This window comes from Sinohyriopsis cumingii, chromosome 7, assembly GCF_028554795.1.
Source record: "Sinohyriopsis cumingii isolate HCF-2022 chromosome 7, ASM2855479v2, whole genome shotgun sequence".
NCBI lineage: Eukaryota > Metazoa > Mollusca > Bivalvia > Unionida > Unionidae > Sinohyriopsis > Sinohyriopsis cumingii.
Genome location: NC_142967.1, coordinates 12776182 through 12797977, shown reverse-complemented (window position 1 = coordinate 12797977; position 21796 = coordinate 12776182). Strand labels below are relative to the sequence as shown.

The following is a 21796-nucleotide window of genomic DNA, read 5'->3' as shown; positions in this document are numbered from 1 at the left end:
AGCAACCCAATGAGTTCCTGGACCATCGCTGTTATCAAGATTAATAATTCCGGTTTCTGGATTGTTTGGTTGTTGTGGTAATTGATCTCTCATAAAACACCTCTGAAATTCTTTATTCGCAATTGTTTAACAGCATCGAGTAAATCAAAATTTGACATTGGTGTGAAAACACTTGTGTTTTGTTTCAGAACCGTCTTGGGTACCATGAAGGCGGAGTTCCTGGAAGTCTTAGGCCGCGTCCCTTTTTTTTATCCTTTTCCAGTCGCCTTTTTTAATGCCATTCCAGCAGCGGTTCCAACAGCTCCTAACACGGCGGCTTTAGCGACAGCTGGGGCGGCGGCAGCTATCAGTGCTGGTATGGCGGCGAGAAGAGGAAATATACCACCGGTTTTAACCATATCTTTGATGGCTTTTGGAGCAAAACTAAGTTGAACCCCAGTTTTTGCTTGTTTTGCTTTATTGAAATGATTAAGTTGTGTTTTAGTCAGCGATAATTTGTTTGGACCGCCAGTAATTTGATCTTGTTTTAAAGTTATCGTTGCCCCACATGCGCTCGCGATTTTTGATTGTAATTTTTTCGCCTGACCAGGAGTCAGAGTGACATTAACGTGACTGTATGACATTTTATTTAATACAAGATTGATCTAATTGTCTACAAATTATTAAAATAATGTTTACATGTTTTCTACTGGTGTATCAATGACTCTCATTCGATCACTAGTGCCTTCGAGTAACATCGTTTTGTCACTGAGAATGACCGCGATTGCTCTATAGAGACCATAAACAATTGGAGGACCATCTGCAATTTTGGGAAATGCACCTACGCGAGCTCGGAAGTGTATATTAACGACAGATTGTTTGGATAAATCAAGATGCTCCAGCGAAAAGTAATAAATCGGGTACAAATTTGTAAAATCAAACTGTGATATTTGCGTCCCAGTATCTATATTTATATTCGCGACAGAAACGTCATGCAGCGATTATATGCACGCGCCACATGATTATTTGTAACACTTAACGATATATCCTCAGACGGTTCTTGTTGCCCGTTTATCCTCAACGAAACCTCAGTAACGTCAAGTTTGTCAAATATCATATGCGAACGTTCCTGATTATTCAGTCGACGATTATCCTGCAGCGCAATAAAAATATGTCGTGGCGCAGAAACCCCTTGTTGTGATGCTATATGCCAAGTAAATATATCTCTGACGGAACTTTGGATAGCGTCTGTGGTTACTGTAAGCCATGATAACATTAATTTACCACCTTGATTCATAAAAGAGAGCAATCGCGGTTCTTCTGTGACCGATGCAGTTAATATTGGCATCCACAGTGAAAGTTTCGTTATTCTTACCATACCACCATCGACACCAGATCCTCGCCAGATCGCTTCACTGTCATCATGTTTTCTTACGAGCACAACTGTGTGTTTAGCTCCAAAGATAACCTTTCTAACATCTCTGCAAAATCCGAAGATGTGAGAAAGTGGAATCGCGCACGAAAAACTTCTTCGTGTTCCTGACAACATTGATTGGCGTGTTGTAAATCCCAAGTTGTAAGTCGCGCTAGCATTCATAACTACCGGCTCCACATCTGTGTCATCAGCGCCAGTGCCAGAGACTTTTTTTTGGCTGTCTTGTAACATATTGAATATGATCAGCGTTGTCGGTAATATCTTTGGCAAACATCATCGATGGGCCAGCTGATCTTGTAAAGTCGTCAGAATATCTCGCTAGACCAATTATTGTTGTGGTAACATCGACATCATTTTGAATCGATTCGATATTTTTCCATCAATCATATATATGGCGCTACTAAACAAGGCCATAATTCCATTATTGACAAAACCAACTCGTATATTGGGATCGTATGCAGTATTATCCGCCTTTACAAGTTCACCTTCTACTTCAATAAACGCCTCAGATGGCAAGAAATATCTACTTGTATCATGAACTTGAAGTTCAGTACGCCCTCGTTGATTTGGCTCTCGTGCGTCATAGGAATAAAGTTGATAATCACGCACAGATTTATCTTTTTGGACCGGCTCATCTATGTTGAATGCTGGGTCGGATATGTATTTGAACATTTTATATTATTGCGTATTTTTCCAAATGGTAATTATCTTCGTCGCACACGAAGTCCACTTCCTGCTATCAAATTTGCTGTGATATTTCTTTGTGCGTCAGATTCCTGATCTATCAATGCTGCTAGTTTCAGATTTGCAGCCTGATTTATCACCTTACTAACATCCGCGGGCATAATTTCAGTGCTTGGTAATTTCACCGGTGGTGGTGAACCTCTTTGAGGTTTACGCATTAGTCGCGCTAGTCTTTCTTTGATTGCCGAGAGTGCCTTACCAGCAGCACTAACAATTGCACCAGGAGCTTTTTCACCAGCAACATTAATGGCTTTCATTGATAACTGTTTTGCAAGAGGACCCACTTTTGGTGCTAACCCCGCAAATAAACTCTGAACCACATCGCCAAGTCCGTCTCCATAGGTTGCTCTATAGATTGGTAATCGCGAGTTTACTGCTCTGACCTGCACGGGTATATAGTAAATAATAGTTATGTTATTTACTATTGTTTAATCGCTGTGACTTTAGTCACTATAATCGTCAACGAGTTCATCAATGAGTTCTTGGTAAATACTAGCATCCATGACACCACCTTGAAATAATCGCCGACAAATATCAGCGGCTTCATTAATTATTTCTGGTGTGTTATTTCCAGCTCGTTTTCCTCCTATGAGAACTTCTAACCGCGAAACGTCATTGAAAATATTATCAGGGCAGGGGATAAAACCACTTCCCAAACCTTTGCCGGATGTTTTTTTTTTATGCTAGTCGGCTGTGTTATTATCGGGGGCGCTTTTAATGGTGTTGACAGATCTGCAGTCACAACAGGGCTTACAACTCTCCTTGCTTCAACATCTTTCTTAAATTTTCAAAATCATTTTCGTATTTTGCCGTGACCCGACTAATACCTTTATGTGTAATAAACACCAACCGTTCCCATTGGTCATACTTTAACAATGGTGAACCCGGCTCCAGGTAGTTTTCATGTTCATTAAATTCACCTACAAGATCAACCGCGTTATCGTAATTTTTCATCTTAATATTTTTTGCCACACTCTCCTTGACTGTTGCCTTACCAGGTTTGTATTCCGGCGGAGCTTCGGCTCCAGGTAGCGTTTCTGACGCATCTACAAAAACTTCTTCGGGTGGCCTTGTTGCAACTCTCCTGATAGCAGTGACCGCCCTATTAGCTGCTTCAGCGGATCGTTCAGCTGCGGATGCTAACCGTCTTGTTGCAACATTTTGTTGTTGAGCAGTTCGCGATAATGATGTGGTAACAGGCTTAAACAATAGTTCAGTTGATTCTGTAAAACCTTCCTTAGCTTCTTGTTGCAACTGTAAATTTTTTTTTTAAATCCTCCTTTACAGGGATATATTTCTTAAGTGCTTCTTCTGGTTAGTCTAGCTGTGTAAGATTCCGAACGTACCATTATTTAGTATAACAATTTTTTTAATTTATGACAACAGACGCGCGAATGGTTTTTTTTTCGTACCTCGATAAAGATCTTAGTTTTCGAAAAGGGACGCAGGAAGCAGCAGGGAGGGTGCACCTCCAAATTGCCAACGACAATCGCGCATATTTTCCTTTTTGCGACAAAAAACATACCGACGATAAAGGTAAACAAAGTTGTTTAACGCTGGATACGCACTTTTCTTTTTACGATTTTGTAGGAAGGCTTAATTTGACGAAATACGAGTGAACCAATAGAGGCTCTTTACCGTCTCCTGACAAATAGGCAGCAGAGACGGCGACAGTTGTTGTTGAAATCTTATTTTGACAAATATATAGTGAATCAATTAAAGGCTGTTCGCCCTCCCTGCTGTTACATCTCGCATTCGAGGCGGACGCTCTAACCACTAAATCACCGGAGCGGTCACCAAAAACCAGAAAGAGTAGGCTAGGTCACACATCTTCATCACCTTCTGTCTGTCTACTTCTCGTAGATATCTGATGCAGATCATATAAAATCAACCTAGATCTAATGTCCTCCTTCGATAGCGACGATTTATTAAAAAAAATGGACACATTAGGCTTCACGATTTAGCTGAAAAATGGCATTAAACTCTACAACAACAACAACAGCAACAACAACATTTACACCAAGAAGGTGGATTTTCGTTCCGTCCTTTCTCTTTTTTGTATGTCGAAGACACTCCTATTTGGTTTTAATCTTCATTAACTGGGTAACGAATTCGATATAATAAAAAAAGAGTATCGGCTTCTAAAGAATGTTGTTGTTGTTGTAGTAGGGTTTAACGCCATTTTTCAGCACAAGATAGGATATACATGGTGGCCAGTATAAATGGTGGAGGAAGAACCCGGGAAAACCCCAGAAATAACCATCGACCCACGAGAAGCTGCTGACAAGCTTTCTCAGATAACCACATTTGCCGAATCCGATACTCGAACCCACGCAGACAGAGGTGCGATGGCAATGATCCGTAACGGTGAGGTCTTTAGACCAATCAGCCACTCGGGGCCCCCGACTTCTAAAGAAGAGAACAGCCAGAACTATCCTTGAGAGGTATGACTATGGATGGTCAGTGCGTAAGAAGTCAATATTTGTTACTCAGTCTATTAATGACAATGTGTTACCTTAATTTTCTTACTTCGACCCTGACACGAATGGAACTCCGCGAATATATTCATCTGAAAATCTATGCAATTTCTAACTATCACGAGGATTAATTACATTTTCAAGTTAAACTTCAGACTGTTAATTTAATAAATTCTCATAACTGTGTTTATTTTTGGGCGTTACAAATCATTATATTCACTAGATTTTTATTAATTTAAGAGTTAATGTTGCGGTAACATTTTACGATATTGTGCATTCTGTAATCTAATCCCAGCATTTACAAACTTTCATCAAATTTACAGTTTTTACTTTTACTCGTATTTATTATACCTAAAAGTTAAAGGTATTCCATTGAACGTAAAATATTCCTGTAATTAATTGGATTACCGATTGCTGAAGAAACCAACACTAGACCATAACGATTTAAAGAACTATCGCCCAGTTTCTAATCTCCCATTCATATAAAAAATCTTAGAAAAGGTTTTTCTGTCCCAGCTTGTATCTCATCTAAATTCAAACAGTTTTTTATCAATGTACTATCTGCATATCGCCCTTGCCACAGTACTGAAACTACTCTTCTAAAAGTAGTTAATGACATTCTCTCTGCGTTGGATAGCGGAAAGATTACAGTCCTCACCCTCCTTGATTTGTCTGCAGCATTTGACACAATAGACCATGATATATTACTTGACCGTCTCCAGCATGTATGTGGCATTCATGATACAGCCTTACTGTGGTTCAAGTCCTACTTGGTCAACAGGACACAAATTGTATTTGCAAATGGAATACACTCCAGTCCAGTCGATCTATGTTGTGGTGTTCCACAGGGGTCTGTTCTTGGACCTGTTCTCTTCATTATGTACACTCAGTCGCTCTCAAGTGTCAGAGATCATCATCCAGTGTCTCACCAATTGTACGCTGATGACACCCAAATATACAAACCTAGCCACCCAACTGAAGTTGATGCTACCATCCAAGGTGTAGAGAGGTGCATTTCTGATGTGAAATCATGGATGACATGTAACAAGATGCAGATGACTGATGATAAAACTGAGGCCATTCTGATCACAACACAAAGACTTTCTCATTCACGTCCTTTACCTCAAATAATGAATATCAGCAACACCAACATTAAATTCACACAATCAGTACGAAACCTAGGTGTTACTCTGGACAGTACTCTCACATTGCACCAACATGTCATGAACATATGCAAGGCTACATATCTTGAGCTGAGACGCATCAGCTCAATTCGCAAATATCTTTCAGTTGATGCCACTAAAACACTTGTATGTTCATTAGCACTTTCAAGACTGGACTATTGTAACTCGATTCTGTCTGGTTCATCTCAATATCTGCTCCAGAAACTTTAAAATGTTCAAAACACAGCTGCTCGGATCATACTTAGAGTACCACGATCAGAGCACACCTCCCCACTGATCTGTACCCTACACTAGCTATCCATTCGAGGCAGAATCAAACACCAACTTTGTTATCTGTGCTACGTTTCACTGTCGGACTCTTGTCCAACATACCTATCCGACCTCACCCATGTGTACACACCAGCAAAATACATACGCCCCTCTTCTGACAATCGTATACTCATTATACCCACTATGAAAACAAAGTCATATGGACAGCGTTCTTTTGCATACGAGGGCCCAGCAACGTGGAATGAATTGCCCACTGAACGTAGACACAAAGACACAGTCATCGCATTCAATAGAGCTCTCAAAACTCACTTATTTCGACTACAAGAACAAACTTAAAGACCTAATAATGTTTCCTACCTTAAATATTCTCAGCATGTTTTTTTTAATGTTTTCTAATTTCATGGTGTTTGGTTTGGCGATCATATCATTATATGTTTTTTATCTTATAGGTGTTGTCTAATGTTGTAAAGCGTTTAGAGCTTCTAAAGAGTAGGCGCTATATAAAGTCCTCATTATTATTATTATTATTATTATTATTATACCATTCATGGAATATCATTATATTTTTTAAGGTGCATCCATAAATGTTAAAAAACCTAAATGTTATGACTTGTGCAATAAGATAACAGTTATTACATTTACAGCAATTTATTACATTTACGAGTTGAAGTTATTTCCGAAAATGTAATAAACTACGGTAAATGTAATGACTTGTGTTTTCATGTATCCATTTATTACATTTATGGAAATTTATGACATACTTAATAATGAAAGTATTAATTTAGTCGAGATGGAATATGTTGACTTATGTAAAATAATTCTTAGGCAAAGAAGAACTTTGCTATGAGTGGAACGAATTGTTACAGTTCCTCGATATCGTTATATGCTCCTAACTTAAATAATTGAACTTCATTTGTTTCAGTGCCAGTCTGCCTGCAACGCTAGTTCAGACAAAACCAGAGGATGCGAGACACAATGTGTACGTATGTGCCCATTCCTCACGCTAGCTTTGTCCCACTAACATCGATAGCCGTATCAGACGAACGACATTTAAGCCGAGAGTTGTGTGTGACTAAATAAGTATTATTTCCCATCGTTTGTAAAGTAAGAAACAAATTAATTAACAAACTAGGTACATGGAATAGTAAAGAGCTGAAACGAAATCGATTTGAATTGTACAGTTTATTTGCTGTCCCTTGACATTCTATCGATTTGAATTGTACAGTCTATTTGCTGACCCTTGACAGACCATCGGTTTGAATTGTACGGTCTGTTTGGTGACCCTTGACAGACGATCAATTTGAATCGTACACTGTTTTCGGACACTTTATGGACGATCGATTTGAATTGAACGGTATGTTTGCTCACCCTTGACAGACCATCGATTTGAATTGTACAGTCTATTTGCTGACCCTTGACAGACCATCGATTTGAATTGTACGGTCTGTTTGGTGACCCTTGACAGAAGATCAATTTGAATTGTACGCTGTTTTCTGACCCTTTATGGACGATCGATTTGAATTGAATTGTATGTTTGCTCACCCTTGACAGATCATCGATTTGAATTGTAAGGTCTGTTTGCTCGCCCTTGACTGACCATCAATTTAAATTGTACAGTCTATGTGCAGACCCTTAATATGTTTTGTCCAATTCTGAATCTTTAGCTATGTAATTAGGTACGTTTCTTACAGAATACATGAAGTATGAATTTTCTCCTAATCTTTCAATGTGTTGTCTTAGTTGTTGCTGCTTGCAAACCTAAATACTTCCGAGGAATCTGTAGTCTTTGCAATGTTGCAACTCACTGGCAAAAATCCACCAAAGTCTCTATTATAGAAGAGCTTAGCGACTTTTCGCTTGTAGTTTTCAACTATGTGGACTTTGTACTACTCAATAAATCAGATTGCACATTGACCTAGTGTCGCTTGCGACTACCCAAATTCTACATGGCATCATGATGTACGCGAAATTGTACAGTTACTCTATTCATGCCGCTAACTAATCTTCGGTAAGCACTAAATATTTGTCAGTGAATGGACGGTGCTGACTAATCTACAGTAAGTACGACTGTCTCCAACTAACGACGACAAAGGCGCGTTTGCTTGTTTCCCTATCACTTCTTTGTCGTTGGTCGGTGACTTTTTCAGCCAGATTAATGACAACGAGAAAAAGATATGGGCACACTTCATATGTGAATTGTTAACAGTTATACTAACTTTCACGCGTTATGCCGGACTATCGCTTCTGCATCACCAACAAGTTGCCATCGAGAGATTTCCGAATATTTTAATTCCAGTACCACACCGCCACCCTCTGCTAAACTCACGCACTGGCTCAAATTTGGACAAAACAACTATTTTGTACATTAATTGTCTTCGGTTAAACGCCAGTTATTTCCGCCAAGATTTCTGTCTATTCATAAGTCTTTGACGGTAATTGCTTATAGCAGGTTCTTGATGCTTGGCTTTTAACATGATGACTGAAAAGACATTGCAAAAATTGAAACTTTGTGGTAAGAGCATTCACATCAAAAACATTTTCCAGTTTTTAAAATGTTTCACCGTTTTCATCTCAGGGTTCGATTTCCTACGCCGCAATAAAGTAAATTGTTTTCATTATGAAAAATATCTAGAAAAACAAAATGTTGTTTTTTTTTTTACAATTAAATTTGAGTGACATGATATTACGCAACTGGCTAACACCAGCTTATCAGAATCTCGTGTAAAGTTAGTAAATGAAACACGATTTAAGTTGTACATTTATGGCAATGATCAATTAAATTATACCGACTTTCAACTTAACTATATTTAGTATTATTCATTTTAAGTACACATCTATCCTTGCCCTTAACTGTTAGTGTTAGAGAGGCCAGAACCCTGTATACCACCAATAATGTTATACTGCTGATTTGTTTATAGATAAATGTTGGATTTCTTATAAGTGTAGACTGTATTCACATACACTCATATCAAACCATAACAAATCATACTTCATATCAAATCATGTCACACACACGTCGTTGTTTATGTAGCCCGTGTAATAAAAATATCAATACTAACAACAGGAAGAACAACAACAAAAAAAAAACGGTAGTAAATGTAGGTGCAAAAGTGAATAATGAATAAAATGAATGAATACTCGAAAATGTGGTGGCTGTAACCCGATGAGGATGAGGGCTAAAGAAACAAACTGCAATGACCTACTAAAATACAGAGATAAGGAAAAGATTGCTCTGATACCATTACCCTGACCTGTCTTCCAGACAACCCCAACGTATGTAAAGTATTCAGAAACACTGGCCTGTCGTGGAATATAGTGACATACTAAACTGTATCCTCCTTAACAAATCATTAGTAGCCTACCGCATACCGAAGAACCTCAAAGACATCCTGATGAGAGAGAAGCTAATGCCAATTACAATCCAAGACCAACCTGGTAAATCTGGTCTCTGTGGTGATAAAAGCTGCTAAATCTATTAACATATGATAGAGACCAGGAAATTCTCTAACGCAGAAACGAGCAAAACATTAAACATACATTGTCTAAACAGAACGTGCCAAATATAGAATGTAATGTATCTCACCATAAGTACGATTTGCAGCTTTCAGTATGTCGGACAACCTGACAAGCTACATGAAAGAATCAATCTCCACAGATCTCGATGGAAAAAAAGCTGGACGGATGTCCAGTTGCAGAACGCTTCTTTACCTCTTGCCACACTTTCAGTGATGTAACACTGGCTACAATTGCTCACAACCTCAGCAAGGGTTCTGAAAGCAAAAACGCAAACGAATCTTACTGGACACGCTGCTTAGAACAGAATACTGAAACCATGCGGTTTAAACCAAGAAAACTAGAAAAAGAAAAACCACCGCAAATAAAATACTCATCGTTTTACAGCCACCGTGTTTTCAATGAAATCATTTATTTTGTTATGGTCATTACTCGCATTGCAGAATCAATGAAATGTTACGTGTATTATTTGCATTTAAATCCAATTTACATTTTAAAAATTCAAATGGCGCCTTAGCTTCTACCTTTGTAATTCAATACAACACCATCAATCAAGTTGACGACAACTAGGCGAAACATTTTCATTCTCTATTTCACTTAGAAATAGCTATGTACTCTTTATGCAGTTTCAACGTTTTTCTGTGATTATAGTTTGTCTTCTCTCTGTTATTGTGTTTGCATTTGACAAAGACTCCGTGAAAGTCGAAAGTACTTAAGATTGTTACAAACTAGCTTTGCAGTGTTCATAGTCAGTTTGATGCAATTATTTAAATCAATCTCTGACACATGCGATCTCTTGTTAGATCAGTGCGCTTGAAAGATTTGTTTTTCGACCATTCTGATTAAAATCAGATCTCCACTGTCCTACGTGAAGATCAGCCAGCCACTGCTTAGTATGGAAAGCAGCATATACCCGGCGGTGATTAAACTTTTTCCCAATATTTTTATATGGGCAACAATTAGCGGCTCCGACAACAATTAGCGGCTCCTAAGATGACGGTGATTACAAATTTTCCCTATATTTAGATACGAACTATAATTAGCGGCTCCGAATACAATAGCGGCTCCTAAAACACTTTTTTTAATCTACGGCTCCGTTAATAAAGATCACAAATAACGGCTCCAAAACATCTGAAGCTCAGTCTTCTAACTATAATCACATGCCCTTCAACAGTAACGCCGCTGATAATTTTGATCTCCGTCTTTACTACCGAACGAGATTTCAACTCTAAAATGAGATCTACAAACTAATCACTGGCTCCTACAGCAGTAACTCTGATGTAATTTTGATCTCCGTCTTTACTACCGAACGAAATTTAAACTTATAAACGAGATTTTAATCACGTGATTTTATATTCGGAATACCGTTATGTTATCCGCATCAACGTGTTCAATCTTAGCAGAGTGAGCATTTTATCGCGTTATATATAGCTTAGTACAGCAAAGGTCAGTCATCCAATATCATTCGTTGCAAAGTATTTTTCAAATTAGAAAGGAATATAAACTAATTTGTTGGCCCGGGTATGTTAAGAAAATAATATCATGGCTAAACCAACAAGTTGTCATGTAATTTGTATAATACAAGACCTCAAAATTAAGTATCTCAGGGACGGGTAAGGTAGGGGTTATCGCGTAGTTTAAATTGAAATTGAAATTTTTCTAACGAACTGGCGAGTAAACAGCTTTTTAACTAAATAGTGCAGCCATTGATTGTTCTTGACTCTTTATATTTAACTAGTTGTTAACTAGCATAGGGTAATATATATTTTATAATCAGCCCCATGGGCACTACTTTCCGTCGCCTCTGGCTCTGTAGTTTTTGTACATAAGTAACAGTGCCCAAACCATCCTCTTGTTCAGTTTAAGAAATGTCACGAATTGCTGAACTTTCGCCTTAAACACCTAATATAGTATTAACATTTAATCCATATCTGCCTGGGCGAGTCTGTTTTACACAGCAGGAATGGTGTAGTTGGTAGTGTTCTGTAAGCTTTGGATAATTCTGTACATTTCCATTATATATTGATGTAATGGCACATACCCAATTTTTGGGGTGGGTGGGTGGGCAAATATTACAATTAGACATTAAACACATTGGATGCGGATGACATACTGTTTACCCACTGTGCAAGTATTATGCTCCCATCCCTTCTCTCTTTCAGAAATGAGAAATGAGCAGTGATTTCATCATGAACTGGTTAAATGACAGTAATGATTGTCTATATATATCTGGGAGAACGATGGTGAATTGCAACGTTTTTTTTTTATTTTTATAAAAACCTATTGTGAACAGTTACAACATAAAATGGATTTTATAAAACTGGCACAAAAATTATGTTAGAATAATAGAACCTGCATCATAATAATACTATTATGTAGGATAAATCCTAAATATTTTCATAATTTGAACCTTTTTTAATGTGACAGAACCCATACCACATTTGTATAGATTGATCAGATACAATGGCCCCTGACTGGAAATTATCATTTTTGCATAGCTAAGAGAATGCAAACAGTCGAGCATCGACAATCTGAACTCTCAGCTAACGCAAAAAAGTAAATAAGCCTCTGATAAATAACGTTAAAAACATTAACAGTCCATATTCCCTAGCGCGGACAACTTTGGAGGATTGTTTTAGTGAACAAAAATCAATATTCATTAATGAAGCTTCTTGCTTTGAGCGGAGCGCAAGTGTAGTATAGCGAGTACCAAATGAGGCTGCGATGAAGAAAATATATTATCGTTACGATGTCTTACTAACTGGAGCCGCTTGGTCTAGTCGGGTCTCATGAGATTCCATCTTGATGTCTGCGGCTTGGTTCTTGCAGAGATGGCGTTTTCTCTACACTAATGAAAATCAGCTTTTGTCAATATATATATATATATATATATATATATATATATATATATATATATATATATATATATATATATATATATATATATATATATATATATATATATATATATATATATATATATATATATATATATATATATATATAATATAATATAATATATATACAGCAGATCAAATGCGATCAAAATAAATATAATCTTAGCGATTAGGAATATTTTATAAAATACATGACATGCCAACAAAGGCATGTTAGAAATTGCTGAGTGAACGCATTTAGCACCGTAGAAAGACAAGCAGCAGAGGGGGCGAATCGGACATTTTGTCCAATCGTCATTTTGCTTAATTATTACTTTCTGCACTCAGCGGATCCGGTGTAGTCGGCGCCTGGTAAAAAAAAACGACGACGTCGTTGGGGGATCGTCCAATCGTCATTTGGTTTAATTAACACCTTCTGCGCGTCGATCCCCAGCGTCGTCAGCGTCCGGTAAGCACATCGACGACCGCGTCGATGTCATCGCCCCCCCCCTGCTGCTAAGTGGTTATTTACAATGAAAATTATTTACAACTAACCGAATATTTGGTCAAGTCCGATACGATATCGTGTCCGAGGATCATGTAAATTTATCGTTACAAATCCATGTGGGGTCGACTGAGCATGACTAAAAAAGTTTTTAAAAACATTAAAGTCCATGTCACCGCCGCACCATGTCTGCCAAATATTTCGTAGCGTGTGTGTATCAACGCCGTTGAATACAGCAAGAATATTACAGTTGTCTCTAATTACTTTTGGAATCTGAGTGTATCGTTGAGTGACATATATCACGTCAGTGTTTTTATGCCTGCCTCTGGAAAATATCCTAGCTGGGGTTTTTTGATTGTCTAACATAACATCATCGTACACGACTAAATTGTTAACGTCGCCATCAATATCATCGATACCTGGTGCATCATTGATATCTGTAATAAACTCGATGACATTTTTTTTAGCGATCGCTGATGCATTCTCGTTGAAATCTTTTAACACCTCGTAGCATCGTTGATCATCCACGCTAGGAGCAACTAAATACAACTTATCCCACTTCATCCATCTCATTATTAAATTAAGTAACAATTGCGTCTTGCCGGATCCAGATGGTCCGATGATAATCATCCGGATCGAGTTTGGTAACGCTGCAACATGCTTAACTGGTTCTCTTGTTTTAGTCGCCGAAAAATCAATTATATTCATATCTCTATACATAAATTATGGATCTATATTGTGTGAAGTGTAGAGTACGTACTGGCACAAATGATATGACAACTGCTACAACAAGAAATAACAGATCGGCGCTTACTGGCAAGTGTGTACAATGCGGTATAAAGAAATTTAGATTTATTTCTATTAGACCCGGGGATGTTTTAAAAAAAAGCGAGGAGGTGATATTGCAGCCAAGTTATCAAAACTCCCCGGAACCCCGTGGGCAAAGTATCCAGGAGAAAAACACCTCCCAGGATATAGCTACTGTGGCCCCGGAACACGATTAGATATTAGACTCGATGATCAAAATCAGCCGCGACCCGGTGAGTATCCAATAAACGCTATCGATAAGGCGTGTCATGCTCATGATGTTGCTTACAAAAGTAGCGATCTGCAACAGCGTCATATCGCGGACGTAAAATTAATTCACGCGTTAAATGCTATTCCTGATAAATCCGTCAAAGAAAAATTAGCCTCATGGTTGGTAAAATCGGCTCTGAAAGGTAAATTAATGATGGGCGCTGGCAATTAATAACAACATGGAATCCATCTATTATTCTCCGAGAGGATACTGGAAGGGGAAGGCCGCAATTGGTAAGCTTGCAAGCGCTGCAAAGGTAACAAAGGCCACTGCGGCTAATTGGTTATCCAAACAGGCTATATGGCAAATCTATCTACCGCCACCTAAACAAATCAACTTTTCGCGCTTTGATGTCAGCGTACCCAATGAAGTTCATCAGGCTGATATACTATTTCTGCCGCATGACAACGGTTACAAATACGCGTTAACCGTAGTTGATGTTGCGAGTCGATACAAACAAGCGGAGCCGTTAAAAACAAAGTCAGCAACTGAAGTAGCCGATGCGTTTGAGCGGATTTATCGAAGGGGTCCTCTGCGCTGGCCAAATCTATTACAAGTTGATCCTGGTAGTGAATTTCGCGGCGCTGTTCTATCAACGCTAAAACATCATAGCGTCGCGATACGACGAGGTCATACTGCGCTACATCGTGATCAGGCAATTGTTGAACGATTCAATCGGACTGTCGCTGAACGGTTATTTGGATATCAATACGCGAAGGAATTCATCCAAGAAAAACGATCTCGTGAATGGGTCAAAAGGTTACCAGGCGTAATTGCAGCGTTAAATAACGAGATTACCCGAGCAATCAACATGAAGCCCAGCGACGCGATTAAATACGAGTATATACCCGGAAGATCAAAAATAGATAGCGTTTCCAAGCCGATTCTCGGCGATGTCACTGTTAGATATCTGTATGAACCAGGAGAGCTTGAAGGCGGTAAAAAAAGGGCTACTGATCCTATTTGGAGTGTTACCACACATAACATATCAACGATAACACGATCAACTGGTAGACCACCGATCTATAGACTGGATTCAACTGCTCCTCAGCGCGGATTTACTCGCGAGCAACTACAAGTGATACCTGATGATACTCAATTACCCCCGCGTGGTCTTAACTAGCGCCGTTGCGTCTATTGCACTCAAGACAGGTCAACCTCACATTGTTTTTGACATGACCGAGACTGTTATCGATCCTGTCCACGGTAAATTGGCGAGCGTCTTTATCCGAATAACGCCAGCGCATTACACAATTACAACTCGCGCAGTGATTATTCTGTTGTTGTCGTAACGCAATTATTAATTCGGCATCAATATCAAAACGCCGCTGTTTTTTTTTATCCTGTTGGCGGTAACCCGAGAGTTTTCTATCAATGACGCTAGCATCAATAATGTCATCGTTGTCACTGGCTTCGTCAATAACAATTCTTCGAAGCTGATTCATTCTCCGTACTCTGGACACTGCAAGATAGACTAGATTTGACCATTCGATGCGATTATCAACTATCCAAACAATTGTATCCGTGATAGTCAATCCCTGCGAGGAATGTATTGTCGTTGCGTATCCTAGCGTCCACGGGGATTTATCAGCACGTAGCGCGTCCTCGACGACGCTGATATCAACGAGCACGATATCATTCAGCACGAGAACTTGTTTTTTTGTCCCTGACGCCGTCGGGTCCGGGATTTCAACTTCAATGTTCTGCCGCCGTGTGTCCGCGGGTCTATAGCATAACGGCACTGGACGCGTTGGAAACTTTTCCTTATGCAACGCAAACAACTTCCGCTGAAGTGTGTCTCTGACTATCTTTCTGCTCGCTACAATCAAATCGTTTGGTCTCCATGTTTCCCAGAATTCATTTAACGGCGTTTCCGGAATCACCTCGCGGATTATTTCACATTGAATTCTATCCGGCTGTAATCTGATTAATTTTTTAACCCCGCGCAGTTGTTCATCAAGTGCTCGGTAATCAGTATCGGTTTCTTCATAATAGTCCACAAAACCCTTTAACCAATCATGTGGACCCTCGCCGACAAATGGTGGTGGTTGGCCATGGTCGCCACACATGATCACCGTTGTATTCGCGCGCAGCAACCAATCAAGAAACATTTGTAAAACATCTAACGAAACAGTACATATCTCATCCCAAATGATAACCCCAGGAATACATTTTTCACCCATTCGATCAGGAGTCCACTCACCGCCGCTGTATCGAAAAAAGCTGTGATAAGTAACGGCATCAACATTTCGTTGTTTTATCTCTCGCGCTAGTCTATGGGTCGGTGTAAGCACGATCATACTTGCCCGCGTTCGAAATAATTCAATTGCCCGAGTCGTCTTTCCTGACCCGCCACAGCCGCTTAAATAAACTGTTTTGTGTCTACAAATTGGATCAGAACACGGTGGTGCATTAGACCATTCTGACAATTTATCACCGCGTAAGTAGTTGTTCTCAACGGTGACATCTGCTGACGGGGAATAATCGCGTCGTATTTCATTTTTAATTCTCCATGTACCCCAACTCTCGTCCGGACTAGTAAACCCGGCTACGTTTTCCTTATACGCTACGTCAACATAAAACGAATCAACGGCTACTCTAACCGCGGTATCGGGGAATCTATTTATCATCGAGAATAAATTGATAGCGGCATAACCCAGCATAGACGCCCTCAAATGCGGGTATGCCGGGCTGTCTCCATCGGCGTAAGTAACAACTGTACCCAACTTTGTTCCATTGGACAAGAAAGCTGTTTTGCAGTTCACGTATCTATTTTTCACCACTGCGTCCTTGATTACGAAATCATATTCTGCGTCATCTATAATCAGCCGTGAGCAATATCGTTTGTAATCGCAGTTTTTTCCACCTTGTGTAAACTTACCAATTATTCTTCTACCGAGATCTTTTGCCTCGTGGTTTCGTTGGTTGAATATCCTCCTGGACCATTCGATGATATATTCCTCGTCGGCATCAATGTGTGCTCTGGACTCGTCAATTATGCTATCTAGACGCTCCGGTTCTGGTAACCAGACTTCAGTCTGCGCCCGATATGATATAATCGCGTCACTGACAATCAACGATACAAGCATGCTACAATCAATCATATACCGTAGCAGCGCTATTGGCAACCACTTCTTTTCAGCCATGTGTCTACCGATCCAAATATAACAACAGCGATGAAGTCCTGCCGCGAATTCAAATGATACTATGCGAGCGAATCCGGTTAAATCAAAATCAGGCAGTGGTCCATTAATAGCAACACGAGTCAATTCATGTCTGGGGTGTCCAAATCGTCTAAAGTACTCAGCTGCGGATCCATACCCGAGAAAACTCGCTGGATAACAGGCAACCATATCAACGGAAATCATAGCGTCGCGGTTGTATTCAGTGTTCCATAGTCCACCGTGATAATATTCTAAACAACTGGATTGTACATCCGGTAGAAATTCCTTGCGCGTTGGTCTCCACGCATTTTTCCTTGCTGCAACATGAGCCGCAACCGATGGAATCGTAAAACAATTTGTTAGCAGTTGTTCATCATGCTCTTCAAATTCCATGGCGGTTTTTTTCATCTTGTTGTGAAACGCTTCAGTGCGATATAATTCGCCGTTTGGTCTTACAAACTGATCAAAGGTATCCGCATCGTTTTCAGCGCTGCGAAGTAACCACACTGATACAGGGTCGTTTTTACACAAGTAGGCAATAGCATCAAATAGTTTCCTCTCCGTGAGAAAACCGTCCTCTCCCAGGAATTCTTCGGGTATATACTTTACTGTTCTATCCCGTGGAAATATTGTGATCGCGGGCGTCCATGCGTGTTCGTTATGATCAATAATTTTGATTGGGGCTCCCTTCGATTTATACTTTGATTCGTATAATACTTCACCGGTTATCGTTGTAACGGTTATTGGAAATCTCAACGACGTTTCTAATCTCGCTATGTCGCTGATGGTTGCTCCACGCTCTTTTACGGTTAGTTCCCACTGGTTGATTTTGCTACGTCGTAAATCAGTCAATTTGTTTCCTCGACACGCATTTGTAAAATGCTCTATTACTCGTTCTGCTACACAATTTATCCCCGTTGACTGTTTCATTGGTTTCAGTTTTCCGATATCAGGTTTCTTATTTAACGGGTATATTCCATAAACAACTGCTGTTTCAGGATACGCTCGTTCATAGTATGGTCTGTCAATTCCGGTTAACAGTCCCGGCTTGGAGTCGCGGCTGACAGTGACTGTTTTCATGTCGCTGAGAACTGGTTCAAATTTATCACGTATGATCCAATCGCCTGATTCCACCCGGACAATGAATTTTACTCTGAAGAAATACCTTTTACCGTCAAGTTGTGATATTATCGTTGCCGCGCGGTTGTCGTTCATGGTAGCATCAACAACGCCATCAATTCGAAATGTTGACCAACTATGAGATGCGCCATCACGCTTGAATTCATCGATACAATCACGTATTTTACTCAACAGGGTTCTATCGTTTATTAACGCTTTTGGTGTGTCCTTGAGGACTCTATCGAGATTGAACTTAATATTTTTCCGGGGCTTAATTGCTGCCAATCTCTCGAACTCATCCATATAATTAAAACAAGTATTTAAATGAAAGAATATAGTATAATGAATCACTGCAAATGGTTGATGATTGGGTCGACAACCCCGTGTAATAAATCATGCAGAGGTGAATTCTGCGGATATCATTTACAAAGCGTTCGTAATGGTTCTCTTGGCCCCCTCCCGTGCTTGGTTTGCCACGTCGGTGTAAGAGGAAAATCGCAGTTGTGTATTAATTGTGGCGGAAAGCGATACAGGGAACTAAAACGCTATTATGACAAGCGAATTAAAAACGCCGTCATTGACCCCACCGCTGACTTCGTCATCAAAACCCCCCAAGACTACGTTGAAAGATTTATAATTAAACCAAATAATAAATTAGACAAATAGTATTATTATATAAATGGACCAAGAATTTCAGCCGCATCCTGTGCTCGTCAGTTACGAGGCGTCTCGCGACGGCATTGTTAGAAACCGCAAACTGAAGAAGCCGGTTGGTACCGTAAGTAATCAGGGGTATCTGATGTTTGGTGCCGGAAAGAAAAAATACTATGTTCATAGGGCGGTATTTGAGGTATTCAACGGATTAATCGAGAATGGACTTGTGATTGATCATATTAATAATAATAAGACTGATAATTCTCTTACAAACCTGCAAGCCATCTCGCAAAGTCAGAATGCCAAAAAAGGCCAAACTGGTAAATACCCAAAGAAAGCAAGGGGTGTCAAATCGTTTGATACAACAACGCACGAAGAAATAACATTTCACTCCATGAATGCGGCAGGAAAATATTTCGACATTTGTATCGCCTCAATACGATTTGTTGCAGAAGGAATACAGAATTCAGCGATCTCAAAAAAGACTGGGCACAGAATTCGATTTTCATATATAACAGAAATTAGCGAGTGACGAAGTCACCGTGACAAGGCCACCGGCGCCTATGGCGCTGACGAAGTCGCCATGACAATAAATTGTCCATTCCGGAAGAAAACAAAGTATGAACACCTCGGGATTGATACACAGGGTTTCATTTTTTTTTTTATTTAAAAACAAGATGTTCTATAAGAATAATGAATATCGAAGACATCAATAATATATTAGCCGAGATTTCAAAATTAAAAAATCAAGGAATTGAATTATCTGATGGTCTCGACAGTGAAAAAATATTATCCGATTATGAAATTATTAACGAACAATCGAAACGGGGGCGTTTTACCCTGGCCCGCGAGTACTTTTTTATAAAACGATTACAACATACGATCAATGAAAACTTGTACCACAATGACGCAAATGCATTCATTGGACTATTTACTGCCGTTGAAATAATACGAAAAAAACTCGGACGTGTTTATGAACGACGCCGGGAGATTTCTAGTAAGATCAAAAACATTAGAAGGATTATAGACGGAGCCTCCGGCGAGAAATTAGAAATTGCTTCGCAATTGCAATAATGGTAGGCGAATCACTTACTACTCGGCTAGCCAGAGAGCGGCTAGCAGCGCTTAAAAAGTTCATACCGTTACGAGACAGGGTCCGAGAACAACTTCAAACGCGGCAGCAACTACAAACCGATTTTACTGTTGGAAGCGAGCAACTCTTTGCCCCGGTAACTAAAGCGACCAAAGATGTTACGGCGGCAACTGTGCCCGTCCTCGATGCGCTTGAAAAGATAGCGGCAGAGACAAAACAAACAAAAAGGTCTTTAGAAACACTCCCTGCGAAAATAGCGGCTGCTACAACACGGAGGCCACCACCACTCGCTATAACCGAACCACAAGAACCTTATGTTACAATGGCCGACGAGGAAGAACTAGGTGCTACTGCGAAAGAACCAGAAGAAGAAATACCGGAAGAAATACCGGAAGAAGAACTAGGCGCCACCGCAAGAGAACCGGAAGAAAAAGAGGAGAATATACCCCGTGTTATACTCAAGAAGAGCACAATAGATCAAATTAGAGGCTTCAGCAGCAGGGAAGAATTAATTAATTTTGCTGCCAACAATTTTGCTAAGAGCATACGAGATAAGAAGCATATCAATAGCGGTTACGAGAAAAATATAAAGTCGTTAAAGGACTGGGCAAGAATAGTGTATTTAGCGAGTAAACATAGAGACGCATTACTACATCGTAGTAAATCCGATTACGATGAATTCCACAAGGAAGTTAAGAGTAGAACACCAAAAAAAGGAAAAGGATACTCTGTTGGTAAAGAATCCTACGGCGTTACCTGTCCTGGCAGTGTTCTCAGTGATATATCACGGCTAGAGGTACTAATTGGAGGAAAACGAGCCGGAAATAACTCTACGGAAATAATCAATGAGGCCGCTGATATTTGCAAGCGGTTATTTGCAGGCGGTATCATGGACATTAATGCATATCGAACGCTCATAGACGAGTTAGTGGATGATTAAAAAAATTATAAAATTATAAAATTATCGTTTTTGTTAATTTTTAACTGTTTTTTGACTGTTTTTGGCCATTTTTTGACTGTTTTTGGCCATTTTTTGACTGTTTTTGGCCATTTTTTGAGGGCAAAAACCCAAGGAAATCATTTAGAGAAAATCGATGTTTTTCTGAAAAATCGAGAAAAAAACAACTATAGGCAACAAAAAACGACCAAAAATGACTAAAAATCAAGAAAAAACCAGAAAAAAAACAGATTTTTATCGAGGGCAAAAACCCAAGGAAATTTTGATAAAATTTATTCCGGTTTTTGATTCGGTGGGGGGGGGGTAATCAATCACTGGTGATCACAATCACTGGTGATCACAATCACTAATTGGAAAACCAGTGTTTTTATAATAAAGATGATCATACACTACAACCACGATAAACCAGTACTCGTCTACGTGGTAAACTCGCGATTGCCTGTTTACCGCGCGTACTATGGAGATGGTCTCGGTAGCACCATTGCGGGGTTATTTACAAGAATGGCTCCAAAAGTAGCGCCGTTAGCCAAACAATTAGGAATGAAGGCTATTGATGTTATTCGTGATAAGGGTATTAGTGCCATTGGAGATGTTGCCGGAAAGGCGCTTTCAGCCGCGCGGGACAAACTAATGTCGTTGGTAAAATCCAGGAGAAAAAAACAGATGCCATCAACGACAGTGATGCCTGCGAATGTCAGTAAAGTAATAAATAACGCCGTGGAAGAAAAACTAGAGTCGTTGGCGACT

General features: G+C 39.6%; 1 protein-coding gene across 4 annotated transcripts in view; it reads left to right on the top strand.

Annotated features, from left to right (window-relative positions):
* Nucleotides 1-21796, top strand: part of LOC149794748 (tyrosine-protein kinase receptor torso-like) — a 204494-nt gene that overhangs the window by 30427 nt on the left and 152271 nt on the right. For all 4 annotated transcript variants that reach the window (XM_089964374.1, XM_089964372.1, XM_089964373.1 and 1 more), the window contains one exon: nt 7012-7068. In XM_089964374.1, coding sequence (XP_089820500.1) covers nt 7012-7068 — 57 coding nt within the window. The remainder of the gene's footprint in view (nt 1-7011; nt 7069-21796) is intronic.